Genomic DNA, 22,902 nt, shown 5'->3' with positions numbered 1-22,902 from the left:
ACCATGATTGATTAAGAAGCTGTGAAAATATTTAGCCTTATCTCGACACGATAGCTACAGTTGGTCAAGAACAATGAGAGAGGAAGAATAATGATTTGTTAAAACCAAAGTATTTTTACAGAAATTGTACTGGCTTCAGAGAACATTCAGTGAAACATCAGTAGAAAGAAACAGTGTTTCTTGCTAATTCACCATATATTTTTATTAGACAGCCAAGATTTTTAAGGTCTGCAGAGCAATCCCATTAACTACACTAACTAGGGATACAGGCCTTGGTACCCGTCACTACTTCAGTGGGTGGTCTTGAAAGATCCAGACACCCTAGAAATGCAAAAATCAGGTCAAGGAATCCTGGTGAACCAGAAACAGAGCATATACCTGACTGACTCCAGTTAAGCAAAAAAATTGTTTCAAAAATAAAAATGGGCATTTCCAGCAGAAATTTTATGAAAGACATTCAGAAAAGCAATGTCATGAGAAAGTAAATTCTAACAAGCCAAAAAAAACCTCAGTATGTATTAACCTATGGCTGTTGAGTCCCCCAAACCCTGCCTGGCTCTCTTACCTTCCAGAGGCTCCTATTTTTGCCAAAAAAAAAAAAAAAAAAAAAAAATGCACTTAAGCCTTTGAAATTATGTTACTGCATATGTCCAGTGGCACCAACATTCTGGCTGACTTCCTAAACAGAGTTAAGGAGAAAACAGATACTGAGAATGTAGAAATCAGGTTATCTTTGCATTTAAACTGACATAGGCAAGCATGAAAACCATCCTGGTTATAGCAGTGGCTTTCTTTTGCCCTGGAATAGGTGGATGATTCAGATTGCTCATGGTAAAGAGAAGGCAGACACAGTGATGTCCACTTAAAAGTTGGGAGGTTAAAGGGACTGTCAGGAGGAAGGAAGAAAAAGCTAGTGGGATAGTCTCATTCAAAAGAAGAACTACTTGATTCTCATCCTTCTCTATGTACTTTGGAGCAGTCTAACAGTAATGACATACTACTAGCAGCAGTTTCTATTGCTGCTTTTGAGTTGTGCTGAATCAACTTATTACAGTCCAAAATTCAGCTGTTTAATGGAGACAGCTCTCCAGTCACCCTCTTACTTTGATCTGGTAATTAGCTCTACCTGAAACACTGAAAGGACCTTTTTAAAACCCACCAAATTACAATGGATTTCATATTCCCAAGATGATGCCTAACCTGCCTCAATCAGGTAGGCCGTAACATAGTGCCTCAGCCATCAGTTGATACCTTCCACAATTAGTCAGTCTTATCTTAGGACAAGCCAGTCCAATTCAACTGAGAATAAAATTTCACATACAGTATCTGGGAACATAATATTATAGGGTAGCATATTTGTTTTGAGGTCATTATCCCTAGGAAATTCTCCACTCTTAACAAAAAGGTTTCCTTGCGCTTTGTGCACTCTAACACAATGCAGCATGAGAAATACACCAAGGATAAGGCACAGGAATTTAAAAAAAATAAACCACAACAACTAGCCATTTTAGTGTGCATTGTTCAAGTATAATATAATAAAGTATTATTATTAGTAGTAAATAAAGTGTGTGAAAAGTTGATCAAATATGTATCTAAAAAGGGAAGCCAGGATTTATAGTTTTAGTAAGAAAGTAACAAAAGTTGATGTATCACATTAGCCGTCTTCTAGTTCAGTTGCAGACAGAAACAAAACAAAATGAGAATAAAGTTATTTCATATAATAATAATAATAAAATCAATTTGAAGTTTTAATTCCAGTTAACACCCCTTCAAAATTCGAAGCTGTACAGCACTGAGCTGTAACCCAGAGAGAAGAAAAATAATGATTTGACATGCAAGCCATAGATTAAAATGAGAAAAGAAGAAATTAAATTAGGAACAGGAAAAAAAAAACCCTACAAAAATTAAAATATTAAGTGAACAAGGGTACTATTTAAAACATCTATGTCTGAGATTAATTTTTGTAGGGTTGCTGGTTGTAGTAGTAAATGCCACTTTAGCAACATAAACATTATTCATTAAACAATTCTTATTCCTTACCGGCAAGCTTTTTTATTCCTGAAACTCCTCTATCCGATGTAAACAGATACAGTACCTATCAGAAAATACAGCATTTCTCGTTTTTATTTTGCACAAGGAGCTGAATTGTCATTTCCTAGCTTTTCAGTGTGTGAATATAATGTTGATCTGATTCTAAACAACTTTTAAATGCAATTTCCCATCATAAAACCAATCAACCAGAACCTCCATCATGTAAAACTATTTCATGAGGAAGAGGGTTGGGCAGAAATACGACATTCACTTTTGGGGGGATTTTACTTTTGTTTGCTGAGCCTGGGAACTTCAGTGTGTAATTGTAGTCTCTGTATGGAATGCTGTACAGTTTTAAATCATTGTATCCATTCCCCCCAAAAAACAAAGGGCACCCAGTCTAGACAGATAATTCCAATACAGCTCTTTCCCCATCCATCTAGCTCCTTCCTAGTCTGATTTTCTTTTCCTCTTCTGGTTTCCAACCCTTTGATAATGCTTTACTTTTGAAAGGTTTTTCTCTTCCTTTAAAAATGGTACTCTTGTATGAATTTCTCCCTCAGACAGCATAGAAACTGAACAAGACATGCTAAAGTTATTATTGCTACCCATTATAAAATATAAAGTCAAGCTAACATTTGCATTATAAAGGACAGAATCAGATATTGTAGATTTAACTTTAAAAATATACTTTTCAAAAACTTTTGAAGAGGGCAACATAAAGTGAAGTGTTAATGCAGCAAAGCTTTTTAATAAAAATCCATGGTTTGTTTTTGTTTTTTTTTAACATCATAATATTAAAATACTACTTGAAATATTATTGTGCTATTGACACAAGCGCAGTTTTGGATAGCATGTTTTAGCGATTAAGTCCCTACTTGAAGAATTCAGGAGACATATTAAAATACAGAAAAGATTAGATGTCCCTTCCTTGGAACATTTGATAGAAAGTACAACCTTAAAGGAGATCTGTGCACAAGAAGTTCAAAGGACTGGCTATAGTTCTGACAGCCACTGAAATCAAGACCCCAACATCTCAATCTAATATTATAATCTTGATCAGATGCATGAGATTATATCAGGCTAAGTAAAAAAATGTGGGAGATTATTCTTTAAGAGGAAAGTAGTTTCCACAAGTTCTTTCAGTTTCATGTACTTCTCAGTTACAGTAATTCAACGTATTTAAAGAACTATATACAGCAAAACATAAAGTACAGAAAAGTTAGTACTGCACTGTAGAACATACTATAATTACTCAAGAGAATCATGTTGGAGGAATAAGTTATGCCAAGGAGAACATGTGCTTCTGCCCTCTAAAAAACCCTGTAAAATAGTTTAGTTTTCAGGAAAGATTGAAGGCTGATGGTAGAAAAGCACTGAGAAAATGCACAATAACTAATACTTGAACTGCTTGTAATTTTTCTTACTGCTGCTTTGTTATTACTTTTGAAAAACCTAATTAACTTTTAAAAAAAATCTTTCCTAAACCTCCAATCATATTTACAGACCTCCTATTGATCTTCTGAAATTGTATGATATCTATATGTATACACACACATATATATGCATATTTGGAAGTGCAATACTCAATGTAGACAAAGAAGTTAATTTCAGATGTTCAAACAGAATAGAACAAAAAAAGTCACTTAATGTCTTCCTCTGTTTATAGATCTACTTCCCTCTTTTCTGGTAGGTAGTAGGGAGTCCAAGTAAACTCAATTGCTGTTGTAATAAGTACTGCAAAAATACAGACTAAAATGTCACTCATAGTTTAAAGAACAGACATTAAGCATTAAAAAAATAAAAATAAATAAAAAAATAGAGTGTTTCCAATAGTAGCAATGGTTAAAAAACCTACATTAAAGTGTATTATGAATTTTTGACTATTGACCTATGCTAGGCCAGAAAAGAAGTCTCGAAAAATGAAAGGAAAATCTTAAAGAGGATTTTAAATCACAGAATACGTTTTTTCCCTTCCACAGCTAGAACTGAACATGAAATATAATAATCAGGTGACCTACTATACCTAATCTTCATAGAAAAAAGTGACAAGTACATATATTGCTATATCTGCTATAATATGGTCTTACATTACCAACTAGAAAAACAAAAAAGACAAAGTGGAGCTCCTCTAGCACTGCTCATGAAAAGATTCCTAACTCCAAGTTCAACAGAACACTTGTTTCCTTGCAGTTTAAATTCTATCCGGGTTTGGAATGTTACCTCTAAAAAGAAAAGTGGGTAATGAGTAGATAAATGATGTTTCATATATGCAAATTCCAATCTAACAAGTTTGTAAGAGAAACAGGCTGCATGAAGAAATTACTCTTTAGTGGTATTAAAAATAATATAATACATTTGCTGTATAACATGAACTAGGAACTTTAAGAACTCAGGTCCTTTTAAACAGTTATGCTAAATACCTTGTCTTCTAGAACAGGTTCCTTGAACACTCAGTTTCCATTTCATACCTGGGGATCAACACAGCACAGCTGCTGTCTTACGTAATGTCCCATCCTCTATTCATATTTGTTGAACAATTTTCTCATTGACCTGCATCCTATTTTTCCTCAACTCCTTCTCCAGTTTGTCAAGAACATTTGTTGCCCTTCCAATATTGGTTTGATCTGTGAAAGTAATAAGAATACTTTGTATTCCATTACTGAATTATGGAAATATTTATCAGAGGGCACAGGCAGATCTTGCTGCAATGCCATTCGACACAGCCTTCCAGTTTCATGTGGCATTAGTAACCCTTCCCAGTACAGTCTTTTTAACAGTTTATGTCCACACTCTAGCAAGTTATTTTAATTCATACGGCTTTAACTTCACAGGATATTCTCACAGGTATCTACAAAAGCCTTACAGAAGCCAAGACATGACTCAAAGGCATGATTATCAAGCCAGAAAAAGAAATTAGCTTAAATTAATGCTCTGACACATTCTTGCTGGTCCTTGCTTATTCACTTGTTGTCTTTTAGATGACTTAGAACTACTGAAAGGATTTCTTCTTGCTTTTCTTCAGAAGCTGAATTCATTAGTCAGATACTGTTAGATTAACCAGATATATGTTCCCTCCCCTGTTATAAATGAAGAAACCCTACATCATCATCCATCCATCCACCAGACTCTACAGATAAATTAGTATTTATATGTAATGATATTGTTTATTTACCAGGACAAAAGGAAAAATTTAATATTAGTGCATTTTGTCCTATTCAATCTTTAATACCCACCCCTTCAAATCTATTCTCAGCTTTATATTTGATCATGCAGCCAAATATTTTTCTTTGTCTTCACTTTAAAAATTTGAATTTTATTTTCTTTTGACAGCCATGAAATTTTCCTTAAACACCCTCCTCTTATGAGTACAGTACTTAAAGGAAATACTAAGCATTTCCTAAAATACAGTTACTAGCAGCGTCTAACTACACCTGATCTTATTGCTCAACTTTCCACGGTTATGTGCACCTTTCTTGAGATTCTGATGATTAAAGAGTTCATTACTTAAGCTGGTTGCTATTATATCTCCTATTTTCTTCCATTTGAATAGATAATCTAGATGTTCAACACAATTCTTTCAACAGTCTAAGTACCTTTCTACCTTTGATGTTTCCCATCCTTAATTAATAACACTGGCACTTCTAGACAACAGTAAGTCTTTTCCTTGTCTTTATTCTGCTGCTTCCTTCCCTTCCTAGAAGTTTATTGTTTTAATTTCATAGCCATTTTCCTCCCCTATCATAACACATGCAAATTTAAGGTTATTTTTAAACCTCCATAATTTGCATAAACCAATTAACTCTTCTCCAGATCAGAATATAAAATTTTATTATGAAATAGACTTTGCCTTATTAAAGTGCAATTTTATGTGATCTTAGGTGCTTTAAGGGTTGGATGGTCATTAAGCTCACATTCATACCCTGAAGTAGACATTTTCAAGTAAGCGTATATCTCTGTTCCTAAAGAGCACATTTCTGTGTGAAGGCCTAAGATAATCACAGTCAGAAAATGGGCATGGTTGGTGTTTGCAAGGGAAAACCAACTGGAGGGTGTTTAACAACTATCCATCCAGTAAAATAAGCAAATAAATATATATGTATGTTTTTAAATACTTAATCAAAGGAAGACTATTTATGAAGTCATAGCTACATGACCTATTGAAGTATACTTGCGGATGCTTACAAGAATACAATATTTCATGAAAAGGGCTAGCAGAATAGTTAGGAAGGCCAAGGTCTCACTTGGACTGATAAAACTGAGGTCAATTCTTTTTTTAAAAAAGGGGGAAATAGCAAGAACAAGAAAAATAAAGAACATGCAAATGTTCGCACAAGAAATTACATACAGATAAGATTAGGAACCTGTTAGCTAAACATTACATAAATCACTAAAAGCTACCAAAAAAAGTGGGTTTAGTAGATAACATGTAATTTAAAATCAATAATGAACAAAATGCTGAAAAAATGTGTTAATGTTAAGCAGCTCGGAAATCTATTCCTATATAACTTCATAATAAATTTTAAATTTTACGAAATATGAAAAAACTATACAAAAAGTTTTGGCTAAACAAAAAGAGATTAATGTCAGAATAAGCAGATTTTCCATTAAAATAATCATACATACAAATTTCAGTAAGAATGATTTTTTTCTTCTACAAAAGAATTGACTTGCTAGAAGCTGAGCACAGTGTGGTAGCCTATTTGGCTTTAACCTGAAGGTAAAATATTTAATTTTTCAAGTCAATGAACTTAAAAAATACTGAGAAAGGTGCAGTGAGTAAATGATTAAAAAAAAATAAAAATTAGTCAACCAACTGAGCATAAAAATATACATATAAAGTGTCTTGGGTTTTAGACAGTATACAATAATTTCTCGTAATTCTACAGAGAAAACTAGTCTTTAGAAGTACTTACAGTATGTGGAAAAACAATATACATATGGTCCCCAAGGTGAAAGAGGACTACAGGATCCATGAATCAGTGGTCAATATATAAAGTCTTATCATAGAAATATTGTAAACATTTTTCTTAATTTGGATCTCAATCATCTTTGGTATAACAGACTCCTAGGAAATCTCGGATGACACATTTTACATCCAACTTAAATAAGAGGGAAAAGAAACTTTAAACATTTTGCATTTGAAGTATGCATCACTTAAAAATGCAGTATACATATATGATCACAGTTTAGAATGGATCTTTTCTTTTAATAAAAATGCTTCTGGCCTATAAATATCAAATCTTAATTGTTCTGGCCAAAGATCCACTTCTGGAAGGGGTCTGAAGGATTACAGGATGCCAAACTCGGATGCTCTCCATTTCCTGTAAGGCACATATGTAGTGCTGCATTGTACAGAGTTTGATCCTAGAGTGAGTAAAAAGGAGGGAAAAAGAAGAAAGTGAAAAAACAATGAGCATGCTATTTCCCCCCACTCTTTTTTTCCCCAAGTTCATTGTTGTTAAAGAATAAGGCCATACAGAGTGCAGACGGGGGCCAGCAAACAAACATTAGTAGTATGCAAGTGCCAACTTATTTTTTTAGGATTTTTTTTAAAATATTAAAAAAAAAAAACAAACCACAAAACATTTGGATTGACTTCCAGATGGATGCTCAGACACACACTAAAGGACCAACTGTTTTTGTAAGTGACATTTCCACTTTATATTTAAACTAGTGAAATCATCAAGTTTTGAGCTGGTAACTGAAAAGCTGAAATTATCTACATTTTCCTCCCAGGAATAAACTTACTCCTTTTTGGCTTTTGAGTTTTGTTTCATTGGGGTTTTCTGTTTTGTTGGAAATCAAAAATTAACTCATATAAAAAATCACTGATAAAAATGCTGATTCACTGCACAGTCCAAATACCTTTTGATGCAGCCATTGCTCTTCTCCAACAGCAAAGGTTTTCTGGCCTTTGTAGTTACATTCACGAAGATGCACAGGTCCTTTAGAAGCATGCAGACAAAGTTCCTTCTGAATGTTATGTCGAATTTCATGGTGTGCAGAATATTCAAAGTACTATTTAAATAAGTTTTAAAAAGTTCAGTAAAGAAACACAAAAAGAGTATTAAACTAAATTTATCCTTTGAAATTCCAAAACACAAATAGATTTGTTATTCAATAATTTGAGACTACAGAATAATTTCTCTGATCTTTAGCATGTATGCTTTAAAAGTGGTTACAAAACTGAAGACATTTTTTAATACTAATGCAATGGAATATATTTAGAAGTCCTTAGATGTATAAATTGCAAATGACACCTTGTGTATTATGATGCAAGATCTCATTGCTTGCTCCCCCAGGAATCATATATAATTCAAGGAAACAAACTGAAGAGTGGAGACAGTTGCATGGATAACTTAAAATTTGGCATTTCTTAACTTTAAAAATCTTTTTTTTCAATTTTTGTTGCTGGATTTTGTTTTTCCTTAGAGCAGCAACAAAAAATCATTTGTCACATCGAACAATACTGATTGCTGTACATCAACTTTTGCTGCTTGATCTAAACCGTAATGCTAACAATAGGATGCTGTTATGTTCTCTTATGAGCTAACCATTCAAAAAGTAATGGAAGCATGTATTTTGTGAGTGAATTTTACCAGTTTTTCCTGACAGCAGAGTACTCTTAAGGCTCAGGAATTCTAGGCTATAATTCCAATCTTAAAAGGGATTTAATTCTAACAGTTTCAGACACAGCTGTCCTTTTATACTCTAGTCCTACCCTACCATCCTGGTCTCTTCCTTTTCTCCCTCATAAAATAGCAGAGTTCCTACCATTACATCCCACTACCACTGTTTCTTGCCTCCACATGTCAGCCTTCTTCACCATATCTTTCCTTTGACTATTAAGACTAGGCTCAGTTAGCTCCCTGTTGCTTTCAACTGTCTGTCCAATTGGTCAGCTTCTGCCTCCTCACTGCCTTGGCATCAATGGGAATAGCACTGAGGAACAGACACGCATCTCACTCTTAAGTCTCTGTGCCCAACTCCCTGAAACAGGTACTGATAGGAGTGACCTACTTAGTTACTTAGCTCTCAGACATAGTAATTTACTCTAAATCTGTTACTCTGACTTAATCTGTTCTGATTTGTCTTTTGAACTCCAACATCTCTGCAAGCCCTGAAAATATGACTTGAAAGCTAGGTTTAATATTGGATATTGAGATGGACATGTTCCCAGCCCCAGAATATTCTAAAAAGAAAAAATGATAAACAGTTGATGTACAAGTCTGAAAACTAGGTTCTCTCTTCCACTCCATTCTCCTACCTCAAATATATGGATGAAGACAACAGGTAGCACAGAAAATGTCAGCCTACACTGGTAAAGTCTGGTAAAGAACATAAAACTGAAAATAGGGTATTGTAATGGGAAGGGTTAAGTAAGCAAATATGCACACCTTTTGCGCTTTGCCAACAAAACCTATATTAAAATTCTCTGAAGGCTGGCATTTAAAGGGATTCAGACTATTATTTTATGGCAGGAGGAAAAACAAAACCCACAACACTTGAAAGCATAGTTTTAGTACAGTCCAAGATAACTTAAAGAGAGATGACAATAGAAGCATACAGCAGATCTCTTAATACAATGTCTTGGTACAGTGTTCCTGCATTAATGACTCCGACAATGTGAAAAGGCTAATATAGTATTAATCCACAACAGAATAAAAAAAAAGTTCAGTACTGTAAGAAGCTAACATAACAGCGTAGTTTTTAACCTAGACAGTTTTGCATCTCCCACAAAAATTGATTAGGAAAGCATTAACTAACTAGGATCATGTGTCTGAGTTTTCACAGTGCCATCAATGGATGGCTTTTAAGATTAAAGATTTTATTTAAAAAAAAGAAAAATTACAACTATATTCTAAAAAAAAAAGTTTTAAACCTTTGTTGACCTTTAGTTTACAGTTGATAAATTTTATTCACCAAATAACTATTTAAGGCAACAGAGAAGTGTTCATTTCTGGGCAGGGAAGGAGATGTTACTTTTATTAGTATTACAGCAGTGCCTGAAGGATTCAATATCTGACATCTATTGCAAGTCATACTGTAGAACAAACAGAGCACCGTTGCAGCCTCCAAGAGCTATGCATCAAAGAGAGCTCCTCTTGGACAAATTCAATCATATTATTCACTTGCATTAGCCAGTACAGGATAGACCACTTTGACCTCACATTATGAGGCTGCAAGCATGATAGGGAAGGTGGCTCAGTCCTGACCACTTGGTCTGTCATTGGCCGGATTCCCACCATCTTCCTTGACAGTGCGAGTCCTGGTGGCAGAGAAAGAAGCAATAGGAGGAAGCATAAGGAAAGGAAGAATTAAGAAGACAACACTTACAAGAAAGTAGTAAGGGTAGGATGAAAAGATTTTGCACAGAAAGGAGAGATCAAGTGAAGCAGTGCAATTGCGTTAAAAATCTGAATCAGTATGCTGAACATAAAATGTTAGAATTGGGACACAACATGAAGAGCAGTATGAAATTTTCCTTGAACAATATATATAGGAATTAACACTTTAAAAAAAAAAAAGTGAGAGATTGCATATTAAAAATTAGTCCATTTCTCTAAAGTAAACTAAAAGCTTTAATATGGTAAGGTTACAGTTGAATAGATCATAAAAATCAGATATCAAATATCTTACCTGATTTCCTCCAAGTCCATGACAAGAATACATAATCAATGGTTTGCCACCATGGTTATTTTCACCAACATCCAGACACATGCGGTTACCTGTATTTTTTAACTAAAGAAAGGCAGTTACCAGAAAAAAAAGAAAGAAGCTCAGTGGGGACAACAGAAAATTAAACTGTCTCATTTGTATACAAAACTAACCTTTGGCTTAACAACAATTACAGCTGTTAGTTCATTTTTACTTTCTGCTATACTCAAATCTAAAAATTCTTGTCTCAGTTAAGCTTTTCTAACCCAAAGCCTAGTAACTATGTTATGGCTGTCTACAGCCACACCCTGTGAATTATTAGGCTACTGGTGTACAAGGTTACTGTTACTTAAATTACGATTTGAACAGATACACATAAAATATTCAAAATTGGAGGAAGGGAAAGTTTTATTTGTAAACACATGCTAAACCTTCACATTCACCTCAAACTAAGAATTATTAGTTGTTTAATATTTTTTTGGTTTTAGCAATGCAATGTCTAAGAAGTTATTTGGCAGAGGAAATGCAATGGTCTTTAAAAAAACCCATACATATAACTATAAACACACATTTTCTTCATCATAAACCTAATTCTGAGAAGCAAACAGCTGTCCAGTTTTCCTTATTAACACAAACTAAAAAATTTCTCAGACTTCTTACTATATAAAGCTAAATTTACCTTGATAATTCAGGAAATCTCCCACCATCAGCTTAGTACTTTTGTGTTGTTTAAACTGTTAGTGATAGGCAGAATGTTGCTTATCTTAGCAGGTTGTAAGATCACATTAAGCAAGGCTACTGTTTGTTATTAAGAAGCTTTGCTTAAATTTCATATCATCATTGACAAAGCTATAAAATACTCAAATAGCAAGGTAAGCAGAAGAGATTCTTTGTCCAGAGTAGTGACAGAAAACCCCAGGGCAGTTAATGATAGCCAAAATGTAAATACTATGGCTAAGGTAGCACAAAAGATTAGTAAACTTCTTGGATTATGGAAGACAGTAGAGAATAATTAATATTAAACTTACATATCCAGAAAACAAAGGATTCAGGTCTGGCACATATGCTTCTGGATAAACATTACTGAGATACCAGGTAAAATTTTTACACTGCAGACGGTGCCTTAAATCAAGTCTTTTTGAAATGTCTCCAAATGTTTTCTGTTAGAGGAAAGGAAGTAAGGATGGAAGAGAAATATACTAATGTTACTAGTATCAATTTTGTACATATAAATCTATGATATTCTGTACTGTAGTATTAAACAAATTTTAAGCTTCATTTGTTGATAATTTTTTTTTAAATACTATACTACTACTGTTACTGCTGTTTGTTTTTCAGTGTCATAACACTACTGACATCCTGCCTGCAGCATTTCAAAGCACGGGCAAGAAAAATACAATACAACATGGAAACAAGAGAAGCATCCTTAGTCCCAAGAGTTAACACAGTGCCATGAACTGGGAAAGTACAAAAAAGACCACTCTGATGACAGCTATAAAGCTAACTGATCTCATGAAAAGGAGTGAGCCAAAATAATGAATTGGATTAATTAATTAGCATAGTAGTGAGTACAATGCAGAATGTTCCAGAGAAAATTCAGTTGTCTAGCTGCTAAACATGCTTAGGAAATCTAATGCTACTAGTGATACAATAGTCACAAAGATTATCATACGAAGGGAGAAAAAAATAGCTTCTTGAAGAAAACTCTAGATTCCAGATGGTGAAAGACCAAAGCTCAGAAAACTCACAAAAATAAAGAAAACAACAGCCAACCCTCCTGAATTTAACTTAAGTTTTTAAGCAGATAGACAGGATCGATATCTATCATTGAATAACCTTTATTCTGCAGCTAAAGAACAACAAAACCTGCTTTTTAAGTAAAATTACTAAGCAACTTGAGTGTAATGAGAAATTATGTTTCTTACTCCAAAAAATAAGTTAGTTTGCATTTTATATGCTCAGTAGCTTTTCTCATGCTCTTCTGGTAGTTCCAGTAGCTTCTCAACGCAAACTCAGGATTTTAGAGAATGTATGAAAAAAACCCTACCAATCAAAAAAACCCACCACACAAAATGACACTATCGCCACCCAAACACTTAAGTTTTCTCATGTTTGTTGGGCCTATACCATTAAGCAAACTGAACTCTGTCTTTTCATTAAAATATCTAGAATCCTTACGTACTTTGTCAATAAATAACTTTTGCTCACCAAAACTTTCAACGCAGCAAGTGTGATTTCTAATACCACCACCACCACCACCTACTTGTTTCACAATTTTTGCTGCCTCTGTGTTTCTTCGGTAAAAAATTTCTTTATATTCATCCATCCACACTTCTGCAAGGCGGACTTGATTACGTGTGATCACTTGAGTACCTTTTGGGAAAGTATGGGGACTCTTGCTGCGAAAGACATGGCCAACAACAGAGCAAGGCATGATCTCCAACTGTCCACCACATTGCCATACCTAATAATAACATTTTTTGTGTAAGTGCACTGCAATTAAAATTAAGGGGGTGGAAAAAAAAAAAATTCAACAATGTTATTGTTCACCAGAAAAAAACCCAAACCACTAAAAATAGTGCATATATCAGGCATACCATAAGTGAATTTCCTAATCAGGTAAACCCTGGATATGTACATTTCAGCTATCAACCCTAAACACATTTAAAAAAATAAATAAATAAATAAATAAAATTCTGTTCAGTTTGTATTTTCTTTCATAGGTCATTAGTAATTCATTTTCCGTGTCCTAGTTGGCTGAGTCAGCAGACAAGTCAAGACCTAATACTAATTTGTCCTAAAAAATCCTGTCAGTATAGAGATCCCTGTTAATTAAGTAGCTAAACTTACTCTGAAAGACATTTCTATATTTTCACCTCCCCATATTTCCATTTCTTCATCATAGCTTCCAATGTGTTCAAAGTAGTCTTTTGATATTGAAAAGAGACCTCCAGCAAAAGTAGGTGTTCTGCAAAAAGAGAAATTTACTGAGGAAGACAGGATTCAAATAGGTAGGTTTTTTTGAACATAGATGTAAAAGCGTGGTATAACTGTTCTAGGAAGTTTCCATGCATTTGTCAGTGTTTCACTACATTGATATATTTTCCTGGCATAGATAATACTTCAGGCAATTAAATCTGCCCACATCAAGTCTCATTTGACAGTTTAATTGTCATTTATTAACAACCAGTTTAGACTAATGACTGCTGGTATAGAAGACAGCATCAGGAAAAATAACACATTTTTTCTGTGTGGAGGATATCAGGTGGTTATTACTCCTCCAAACCAGTAACCTGTCTGTGTCCAAAGCACATAAAATTATCATCAAATGCACCACTGTAACTGTCTGGTATTTTGGTGCTCTGAATGTTTGTTATTATCCCTTCAAGGTTGATGAATGAGGAGCCAGAATCTGTGGTACTGTCTCTGAAAAGAACTGTTTTTAATCCTCCTCTTCCCTCTCCCTCCTGATGAAAAAAATATATAGAAATTGCTTACTATGTTCCTACTGTATGTAGAAAAAAGGGAAAGCAGAGCAATTACTGTCTTAAAGAAGCTATATTTTCATGAAAGCTTTAAAATTTACAATGTGGTTCTTAAAGAAAGTATTACAAAAACCATTTAAGATGCTAAGACTTCTGATCAGAATCATCAGAAGAACGTGTTCATTTACAAACTGCTGTTCATAACAAAAAAACATGAAAACTAAAGGATTTAAAATATTATTCAAATTATGTTTACCGAATTGGATAGGTTTCATCTTTTCTTCTTTTATTTTCATGTTTAGGAAGAGACTCCCATCCAAATGACAAACTCCAGTCAAAATTTCCTCTGTTGTGGCTGTGCCCATAAGGAGATGGTTTACTGAATTCAAAAGTATTGAGATCTATAGAAGCAATATCAGGGCTTACAACAGCAACAGGGTTCTCAGCTATTCTTGCCAATAATGGCTCTAGCCAGCCATAAAAGCATTCACCTATGGAGAAAATGGGAACAAGAACTGAATTTTTACTTCACTATAAAGTAGTACACAGGGAATATTTTAACATGCCCACAGCAAGCCAATATGCACTGCTTTTAAAAAACATTGCTAATCATATTTTCAATAGTATAAAATAGCAATAGGAAAGATGATACATTGCTAATGTTCATAATTGATAAAAAAATCTGCATCATTAAATCAAAGAGGAGAACAGCATTATAAACAGACCTGGCACAGTTACAGGTTACACTTACAGTGAGCATCCAGAAAGGTGAGGGTCTCTCCTGTTGCTGCTGAAGCTCCCAACAACCGTGCAGTGATTAGACCCTTTCTTTCCTTTTGACGGACTACTTTAACTATTTGAAATTGTTTCACATATTCATCTAGTTTATCATGCAAGTATTCTAGAACGACAAATCAGTTTCAGGATATTGAGTGTATATACGTGCCACTGCCTAAAATTTTACATTATTAAACTAACAGGATAAACAATTCAGACTAATCCCAAGAATGACCTCAACACCAAAGCAGTAAACAATTCCTGACTATGGAATGTTATTTTAGAGGCTGCATTTTGTTGGGGGTGGGGGCGTAGGAAGAGGTGACTGGCAGACAACAGGAGGTGGAACACAAAAAATATTCTAAAAGAGAAGGCACATGTGCTAGTACATCTCTTCTGCAGTATTAACAGTTTAAGTATCAATGCAAAATCCATTTTCAGAGCAAATGGATCATGTACCTACTTACTCGAGTTATCTACAGAACATGCAAATTTTTTCTTTAATGATGGCACATTTTACACACAGTTTTCAAAGGCTACAATATTTACAACACCAACAGAAGCTACATAAGAAGGTCTTTAAATGTGCAAAATTTGAGAAACAACCCCACATCCCTCATTAAACATTCCACATCATCTTCCTTCCTCTGTCCATCCTTATTATTAATCTGTATTACTGAACACACTTCACATCCGAGTGTGGCAGTATCAGAACCCAGGACAGTCAATATACTAAATGCAGACTTGCAAAAAGTGTAAATACATTAATATAAGCATATATGTATAGACATGTTAATCTGAAGTTAAGCACATAAATTTTTTTGAACTTTCATTTGTGATCACACTTAGTATACGTTCAATTATTTTTGGCAGTCAGCTTGAGTGTTGAAGATTATTCTTCCACTAAATAATTTTACTTTCTAGGAAAGACATTGCCCTTCATATTAATGTAATTAATTTGCATAAAGACAATCACTATGATAAAATGCAAATTGCTACAAGCATTGGATGATTTATCCTTGGATACTTTGTTCTATAAATTATAATTGGTTTGAAGCACAAATTACAAAGGTACTTGTCATGCAACTAGTTATGCAGTTTAAGCAGCACTAGAATTGGAATAATCAGAAATGGGATTTTAAAACCTTTTAGAGGACAATAATTTCGTATTTGACTACCTTATGAAAAAAAGATGGGGGAGAACTATTTTATAGAAAAAGAAAGGAACAAAACCACTTAGAATACCATTTTACATGTTAATGGTGGTTAAGAGATATCTTCTTTTAACCAATTTATCTGCAATCCTAACATGTCTTAAATTAAAAAAAAAAAAAATCAAGAGAAAATAGAAAGACTTCTTACCATCTACACTGGCATCATCCACCAAAATAATCTCCTTTAGTAGTATGGCAGGAGATGTGTACATCACACTGTGAACGGTTCTGAGTAGAGTAGACCATGCTTCATTATGGAAAACTATTATAATACTTGTGGTTGGCAATGGCGGGCAACGCTTGAACTTTTGTTCAATACACCTACAGATTAGAAAGTGTCAAATGTTACAAAATGGACAAAGAGTTTTCACTCAAACTCTTAAAAGAAACCGTTCTCTTTCTAGTACAAAGCTTTATATGTATGGACATTAAATATTTCAGCTTCACAGCTTTCCATCCCAGTTTTGGAGCACAAAGGCAGGAGCTCCAACTGGAGAAGCTGTATAAAATATTTTAAAAAAATATGATGAATAAGATTGCCACTTGAACAACTGACTCAATTCTGCTTCTGTCTCACAAACATTTGAGGATATTTCATATAGCATCCAGGTCTTCAAAAAGAAATGTTATCATATTGAGCTGCAAAATCAGACTTCAAGTCAGCATTACTGTTGAAACCCCCAAATACAAAGAAGAATATTTGTTAGAAGAATGCAGAGTTTGCAAGGAAAACCAGAACAGATCTAATTCAGAACTTCAAAATTTTGTAGAAACCATATAACTCATAGGGCAGCATATCCCATTCAAGAGAAACAATTTTAAACCCACGGTTTTTCAAGATTGATGTATTCTGAACATAAATTTAAATCCAATTGCAAGTCAAGATGACAAGACAACACTTCTGTATTCATAAGCTGCACACTTACTGTTTATTGCCTGTCAACTTTAGAGACTGGAAGACTCCTCGAGGTAATTATCACAGCCATTGCCTCACAAAGTACACAGGCAAAAACTCACCAGTTATGCTCTAGCAAAAGTTATTGTGAGCTGCATCACGTGTAACGTGATATTCATACTACCAGCAGCAGCTCAGTAAGGCTAGTCACTTCTGACACAGACAGTTGAGAATGTAAAATCTGACACTGACAGAGAATGCTCATAATCAAAACCCACTCTACCCAAGTCCTACAGTCCTCATTAATAATTTTTTTCAATACTACAAGACTGCTGAGATGTTCTATTGCCTTCTTAAACAGTTTACAATTCCTAATTATGCTGGTGGTTTTATTAACACTGAATACTAAAAAAAAAAAAAAGGCAGAGGGAAATGGTGTTTAAACTGGGAAAAAGTTTAAACTACATTTTTAGTTCTCTTCTAAGTAAAACTCAGCAGGCTTCCAGAAAGTCACTCAAAAATTGTATCTTAAAGGCAATAGCAGAAAACCTTATTTAAATATGTTTATTTGGAATGCAAAACCATGAAAGAAGTGAGCCATTCTAAACATTCTTGGCTTTGGCACTGTGGATCATTTTGTACAGCCAACCATTATGTATAGCTAGGAGACTTTCTTAAACTATCACCTAATGCTGAACTCAAACCACTTTGCCGTGTGCATTTCTGACAAGTTTTTCAACTATCAGGACATACACATTTCAACATACTCAGGAGGTCGAGTGTCTGGTCCAAGATCTCGGTGTAAAGAAATCCTATCACTTGCAAATGCATTAAAACAGTGTTTTTCTTCTCCACGCTGTTTTTCTTTCTGTTCTTCTGAACTTAAGTTGATAGGTTTAAATGCTTTACCAGAAGCTCCAGGAGCATTAGGATCTTGAAGGGGTCGATCTAGAAAGGGTTTTAGTTCCACTGCAGTATAGTGACCTGGCAAACAGCGTCTCTCTCCAGTAATCTTAGTTTGCCTAACAGGTGCTTTTATCTGCATTTTTGGCTTTGCACCTTTGATATTGTTCATAGCATTTAACATGAGACCTAATACATGACTTTTCTTCCCAACAACTGGCTCAATCCCTGCTTCATCTTTAAAATCTTGAACACCCACTTCTTTTTGTAATAAAAATAAAAATACCAGAAAGACAAACACAATAATGCTAAACTTCCAAAGTTTCCAGTGAAAAAATAATTTCTTGAATAGTTTAGGTGTTTTTTTCAAAGCCATTCTAGTTTTAAAAAATTATCACAAGACAAAAGTTTTGTGGATTATGTTCTTCAAATAGGTCACAGCATTTCTTGAAATTATAACACCTGTAAATTAAAACAAAAAGTATTAATTTAGACGTCTAGTATATTCAACAATATAAAACCACAAGAAATTAATAGGCAGAATTTTTTCACCACCCCAACTGTCAAACATTTTGTGTCCATCACTTAAAGATACATCAAAACTATCTGTAAGATACCTAAAAAGCACTTTCCCTGTTTTGGTTTGGGGGTGGTTGTGGTGTGGTTTTTTTGTTTTGGGGGTTTTTTTGTTTGGTTTTTTTTTGTTTGTTTGTTTGTTTTTTTTGTTGGTTTTTTTTTTTTTTAATACACTTCAAATAGAAGAACCAGAATGCAGGCATACCACTAAGAACAAAACACTATTTCTACACAATGCCAGTACTTCACATTAATTTTCTCCCAAATCCTGAAAATTAAGTTGTTTAAAATAAGAGGAAAGTGTTGTTTTAAGTCTACCAGAAGCAGGGAATTTTAGGTCAATGATGGGATAGAAGAAAAACAGATGGAATCAATACAGTAAGTTCAAGTTGCATGTAAGAAATAGCCACATAAAAAGTGAACTGTAAAGACAGGAAGGACTTCTCAATCAACTTATTTCAGCAATTTGGGAATTTCCAATGTTAAAAAAATAAAATCCATTTCAAGATCACACTTAAGTAATCAGACTTCAAGTGGGAAATTTTTATATTAATTTAGTTATGTAGTATACATGTTCAATGCAGACTTACTACAGGTAATTTGGAGTATGTTAATTTAGCCTGAGGAACAAGTAATCATTCTGTATATTTCTTCATTCACTTGTACTGCATTTTCTGGCATGTGCTGCTGCAACTCATCAAGAGAGCATGTCAAAGAGCTCTCCTCTTTCAGGAACTCTGCCACTGTTTTTTTCACAGACAAGTAATTATTCAGCAGCTTTCAAAGATGGGGAACTATGAAAAACAATTGAGGGCTACCAGAATGCAAGTGATTTGAATTAAATTCTCTCTGCAAAATTGGCAGTTTACAAGAAGGGGAAAAATAAAAACCAGCCTGAATTCAAAACACAGCTTTATTTTTGTGTAAGTTGTATATATATGAACTGAGAAAAGAAATAAGCAGCATCTAGATATAAGCCACAGTTAATCCCCACTTAATAACTACTGACCACAGAATTGCAAAAAATTGCTCTTCTATTTCATCCATTGAAATACAAATAGATTCTGCATTTCTTAATTGCCATTAACATATACTCAGGAAGAGATATAGAAAACAGAAAAAAACCTCATCCGGTGTCCTTGAAGAATTTGCAGGATAAGTTAAGCATTTGGATTTGTTCACATTATAGTTTATTTCAAAGCTTATGTCAGCTTTTTTAATAAGCCCATACATTCAAACCACAGTATTACCATAGAGCTGTTGTTATAAGAATGCAGAGGGTAAGCTCCTTACAGCATTGCCACATAGATACTAAAAGGTACCAAAAATGTGCTTCACAAGGCTCACAAAATTTCCAAGAAAACCCATTAAAAACATCCAGTCCACTTCTGTCTCACACATCATTTTCCCATTTTAATTTAGTGCTGAAAAATTTGTACTACAACACTGATACCTATACACTGCAAGACTACGACTAAAAACTTTCTTTCCTGATTAAAGGATTGCAACCAATTTACCAAAGTGCCCCATTAAAAATGCCTTGTTTTCTCACAATGTCTGGTGGGTTGATCTTGGCTGTCTGCTACACACCCACACAGCCACTCTTTCACTCCCCCTCCTCAACATGACAGCGGGGAGAAAATAAGATGGAAAAGCACATGGGTTGAGATAAGGACAGTGTGATCACCTACCCATTACTGTCACAGGGAAAAGAGACTTGAGGATGATTATTTTTAATTGGCAATAAATTAAATTTGAGTAGGATAGTGAGAAACAAAGACAAAATTAAATCTACCTCCCCAGGTTCAACTTCATTCCTTCATTCCCAACTCTTCTATCTCCTTTCTCCCAAGTGGTGTAGAAGGGATGGAGAATGAGAGTTGGGGTCAGCTCTTAACATTTCATCTCTGCCACTCCTTCCTTTTCACACTTTACCCCGGTTTCGACAAGGGTTCTTTCCACAGGGTACAGTACTTCAGCAAAAACTGCTCCAGCATGGGTCATCCACAGGTCGCAGTTCCTGCCAGGATATTGCTCCTGCATGGGCTCTCCATGGGCTGCATCTTCCTTCAAGGCATATCTACCTGCTACAGCATGGGGTTCTGCATGGGCTGCAGTATGGATATCTGCTCTAGCATGGTCCTTCATGGGCTGCAGCAGAGAAGTATCTTCTTCACCACGGTCTTCTCCATGGGCTGCAGCCGGACAACCTGCTTCACCATCGACTTCTCCATGGGCTGCAGGGGAACATCTGCTCTGGTGCCTGGAACACCTCCTCCCTTCCTTCTTCACTGACCTTGGTATCTGCAGGGTTTTTTCTCTCACATTTTCCTCACTCCTCTCTCTCACAGCTGCTGTGCAGCATTTTTTAGCCTTTCTGAAATACCTTATTACAGAGGCACTACCTGCTACACTGGGTGGCTCAGCTTTGGCTAGCAGTGCGTCCATTTTAGAGCTGGCTGGAACCAGCTGTATCCAGTACTGGGGCAGCCCCTGGTCTCTTCTCACAGAAGCCACCCCTGCAGTCATCCCCACCTCTCAACCTTGCCATGTAAATGCAATACACTATGTAAGCCACTAAGCATAAGTACAGATCAGCACGGAGCAAGAAGACTGTAACTTGTAAAACTACCATTGCTAAATCTGCAATGGCTCTGCCTGAGTCTACAGCCTCTGCAACCTGTTAACCAGGAATGTTTACATAACACCATAAAAAAGAAAATCACATTACTGTTTCTCAGTGCACCATGCACAAGCACATACGATATTAGTAAATCTTAAAGCTTGGGAATCAATAAGTAATATAAATAGATCTTCCTCAAATATAAAAAAGAAAACACATTTTTATATTTGAAGTACTTAATATTATACGAGAGGCCTGGCAACTTCTTTATCTCGCAAGCAGTCATTAGGCACAGTCAATCAGGCAAACACCCTGGGAGCAAGGCATTAGCATCGGTTGGCTGGTTGGTTTGTTTCCAAACATTGTTGCCCTCAAATTTCTTTTATAACACTAAACATGCAACAATGTTGCACTTTCCTCTAGGCCTCTTCCTCGTGGTAAAGAGACTAAAACTTGTCTGTGACGAGGGAAAGGTTAAGCTTTAATGAACGTGATGGTGTAAGGTATGTCGAGAGAAGAGAGGTTAAAGTTAATTCTGTATAGAAACACTATTTTACACTGAAATTATGCTTAAATCTGAGAACTTAATCAGTATTTCAGTCAAATATTTATGACTATTGTCTTTTTGTTTTAACAAGCTGACATGAGACTACTCAAAGGGTAGAAAAATTACATGGTATGGCTACATATCTGTTATCTGCCTTTGTACCAGAGAAATCTTTTAACTAATTTAACAATTACCTTAGAGAGTTGAAGTTTCAGTTGTCAGATTTCCATTGTATATCTTCAGCATTGCAATTAATGCAGCAATATTTACTTATGCTACTTTATGTCATATTTTTTTTTTTTTCCTCCTAGTTTTATGTTTACTGCAGGAACTTTGACATCATTGCCTCCAGCAACAAAAAGGAAAAATGGACTAGAAAATACCAAAGATTTCTTCCGTAGATTTTTAGCACATACTTCAGACTTTTGCTGCTGCTGCTTTGATGCTAACACACTAACTGATTCTTCACAAAACATCAAAAGTACATATGTACGTTTTAGCAAAAACTTAAACTAAATTACTGTTATTTTTTATTTGGGATTATTTCCTACACAAATTGAGCATATACAAATCCTTAGAATACTCAAGATCAGTACAACACAATGTTCAAGATACCTGTAAATCAAAATCTAAATGCATCCAGAACATTTCTTGCACTACCTGTGTTTTGTGTACGTCTCAGACAAATAAGTCATTAAAGACTATAATGAGCAGACCTAATGAGCAACCAAGAATATAGAGTAATTTATTCAGCATTTGTTTTCTTATGTAACTATATTCACTTTTATCGGCATACACTGACTTATCTTTGACAACATATTTCCTTGTATTGGATACACCCGTCTTGGCTGCTCAGGTCTATCTAACCACAGCAGGCTACCATAACACACAGGTGAAATGTGTCTGTCCCTAGAAATTAAAAGACAACTCACCTGAGTTAAGTTGTTGCAACTGAGCAACACAAGTTAACCCTTTCAATGTGGATTAGTATGCTACAGTAGCATACATGGCAGCATGCTGTGCAAGAAACAAGTGCAAGTGGCGTTTCTTTTTTAGAGAAAGGATCAAGTGATAGCCTTGGGATAGTATGTGCAGCAGAGGTGGACAAACATGGGCTTGTTTACCACAAACATACAGCAAACTCTTTGATATAGACAAATGCTGAGTATAGTTTTATTGACAAAATATCC

General features: G+C 34.9%; 1 protein-coding gene across 2 annotated transcripts; it reads right to left on the bottom strand.

Moving 5' to 3' along the window:
- Window positions 1-7,256: 7,256 nt before the first annotated feature.
- Window positions 7,257-18,342, bottom strand: GALNT3 (polypeptide N-acetylgalactosaminyltransferase 3). 2 transcript variants are annotated; one of them, XM_049816435.1, is made up of 10 exons: window positions 17,831-18,342; window positions 16,317-16,489; window positions 14,929-15,078; window positions 14,434-14,668; window positions 13,543-13,660; window positions 12,956-13,156; window positions 11,721-11,852; window positions 10,675-10,776; window positions 7,900-8,052; window positions 7,257-7,398 (listed from the first exon to the last, which is right to left on the bottom strand). In XM_049816435.1, the coding sequence occupies exons 1-10, from the start codon at window positions 18,340-18,342 to the stop codon at window positions 7,276-7,278; spliced, it is 1,899 nt and encodes a 632-aa protein (XP_049672392.1). In that variant the 3' UTR covers window positions 7,257-7,275. The 2 variants fall into 2 exon arrangements, with proteins under 2 accessions (XP_049672392.1, XP_049672401.1); XM_049816444.1 differs by lacking the exons at window positions 7,257-7,398; window positions 7,900-8,052 and adding an exon at window positions 10,087-10,303.
- Between the last annotated feature and the right edge of the window lie 4,560 nt (window positions 18,343-22,902).

Source organism: Accipiter gentilis, chromosome 1, assembly GCF_929443795.1.
Source record: "Accipiter gentilis chromosome 1, bAccGen1.1, whole genome shotgun sequence".
Classification (NCBI taxonomy): Eukaryota; Metazoa; Chordata; class Aves; order Accipitriformes; family Accipitridae; genus Astur; species Astur gentilis.
The sequence above is the reverse complement of the archived record's forward strand: the minus strand, read 5'-3'. Positions and strand labels throughout refer to the sequence as shown.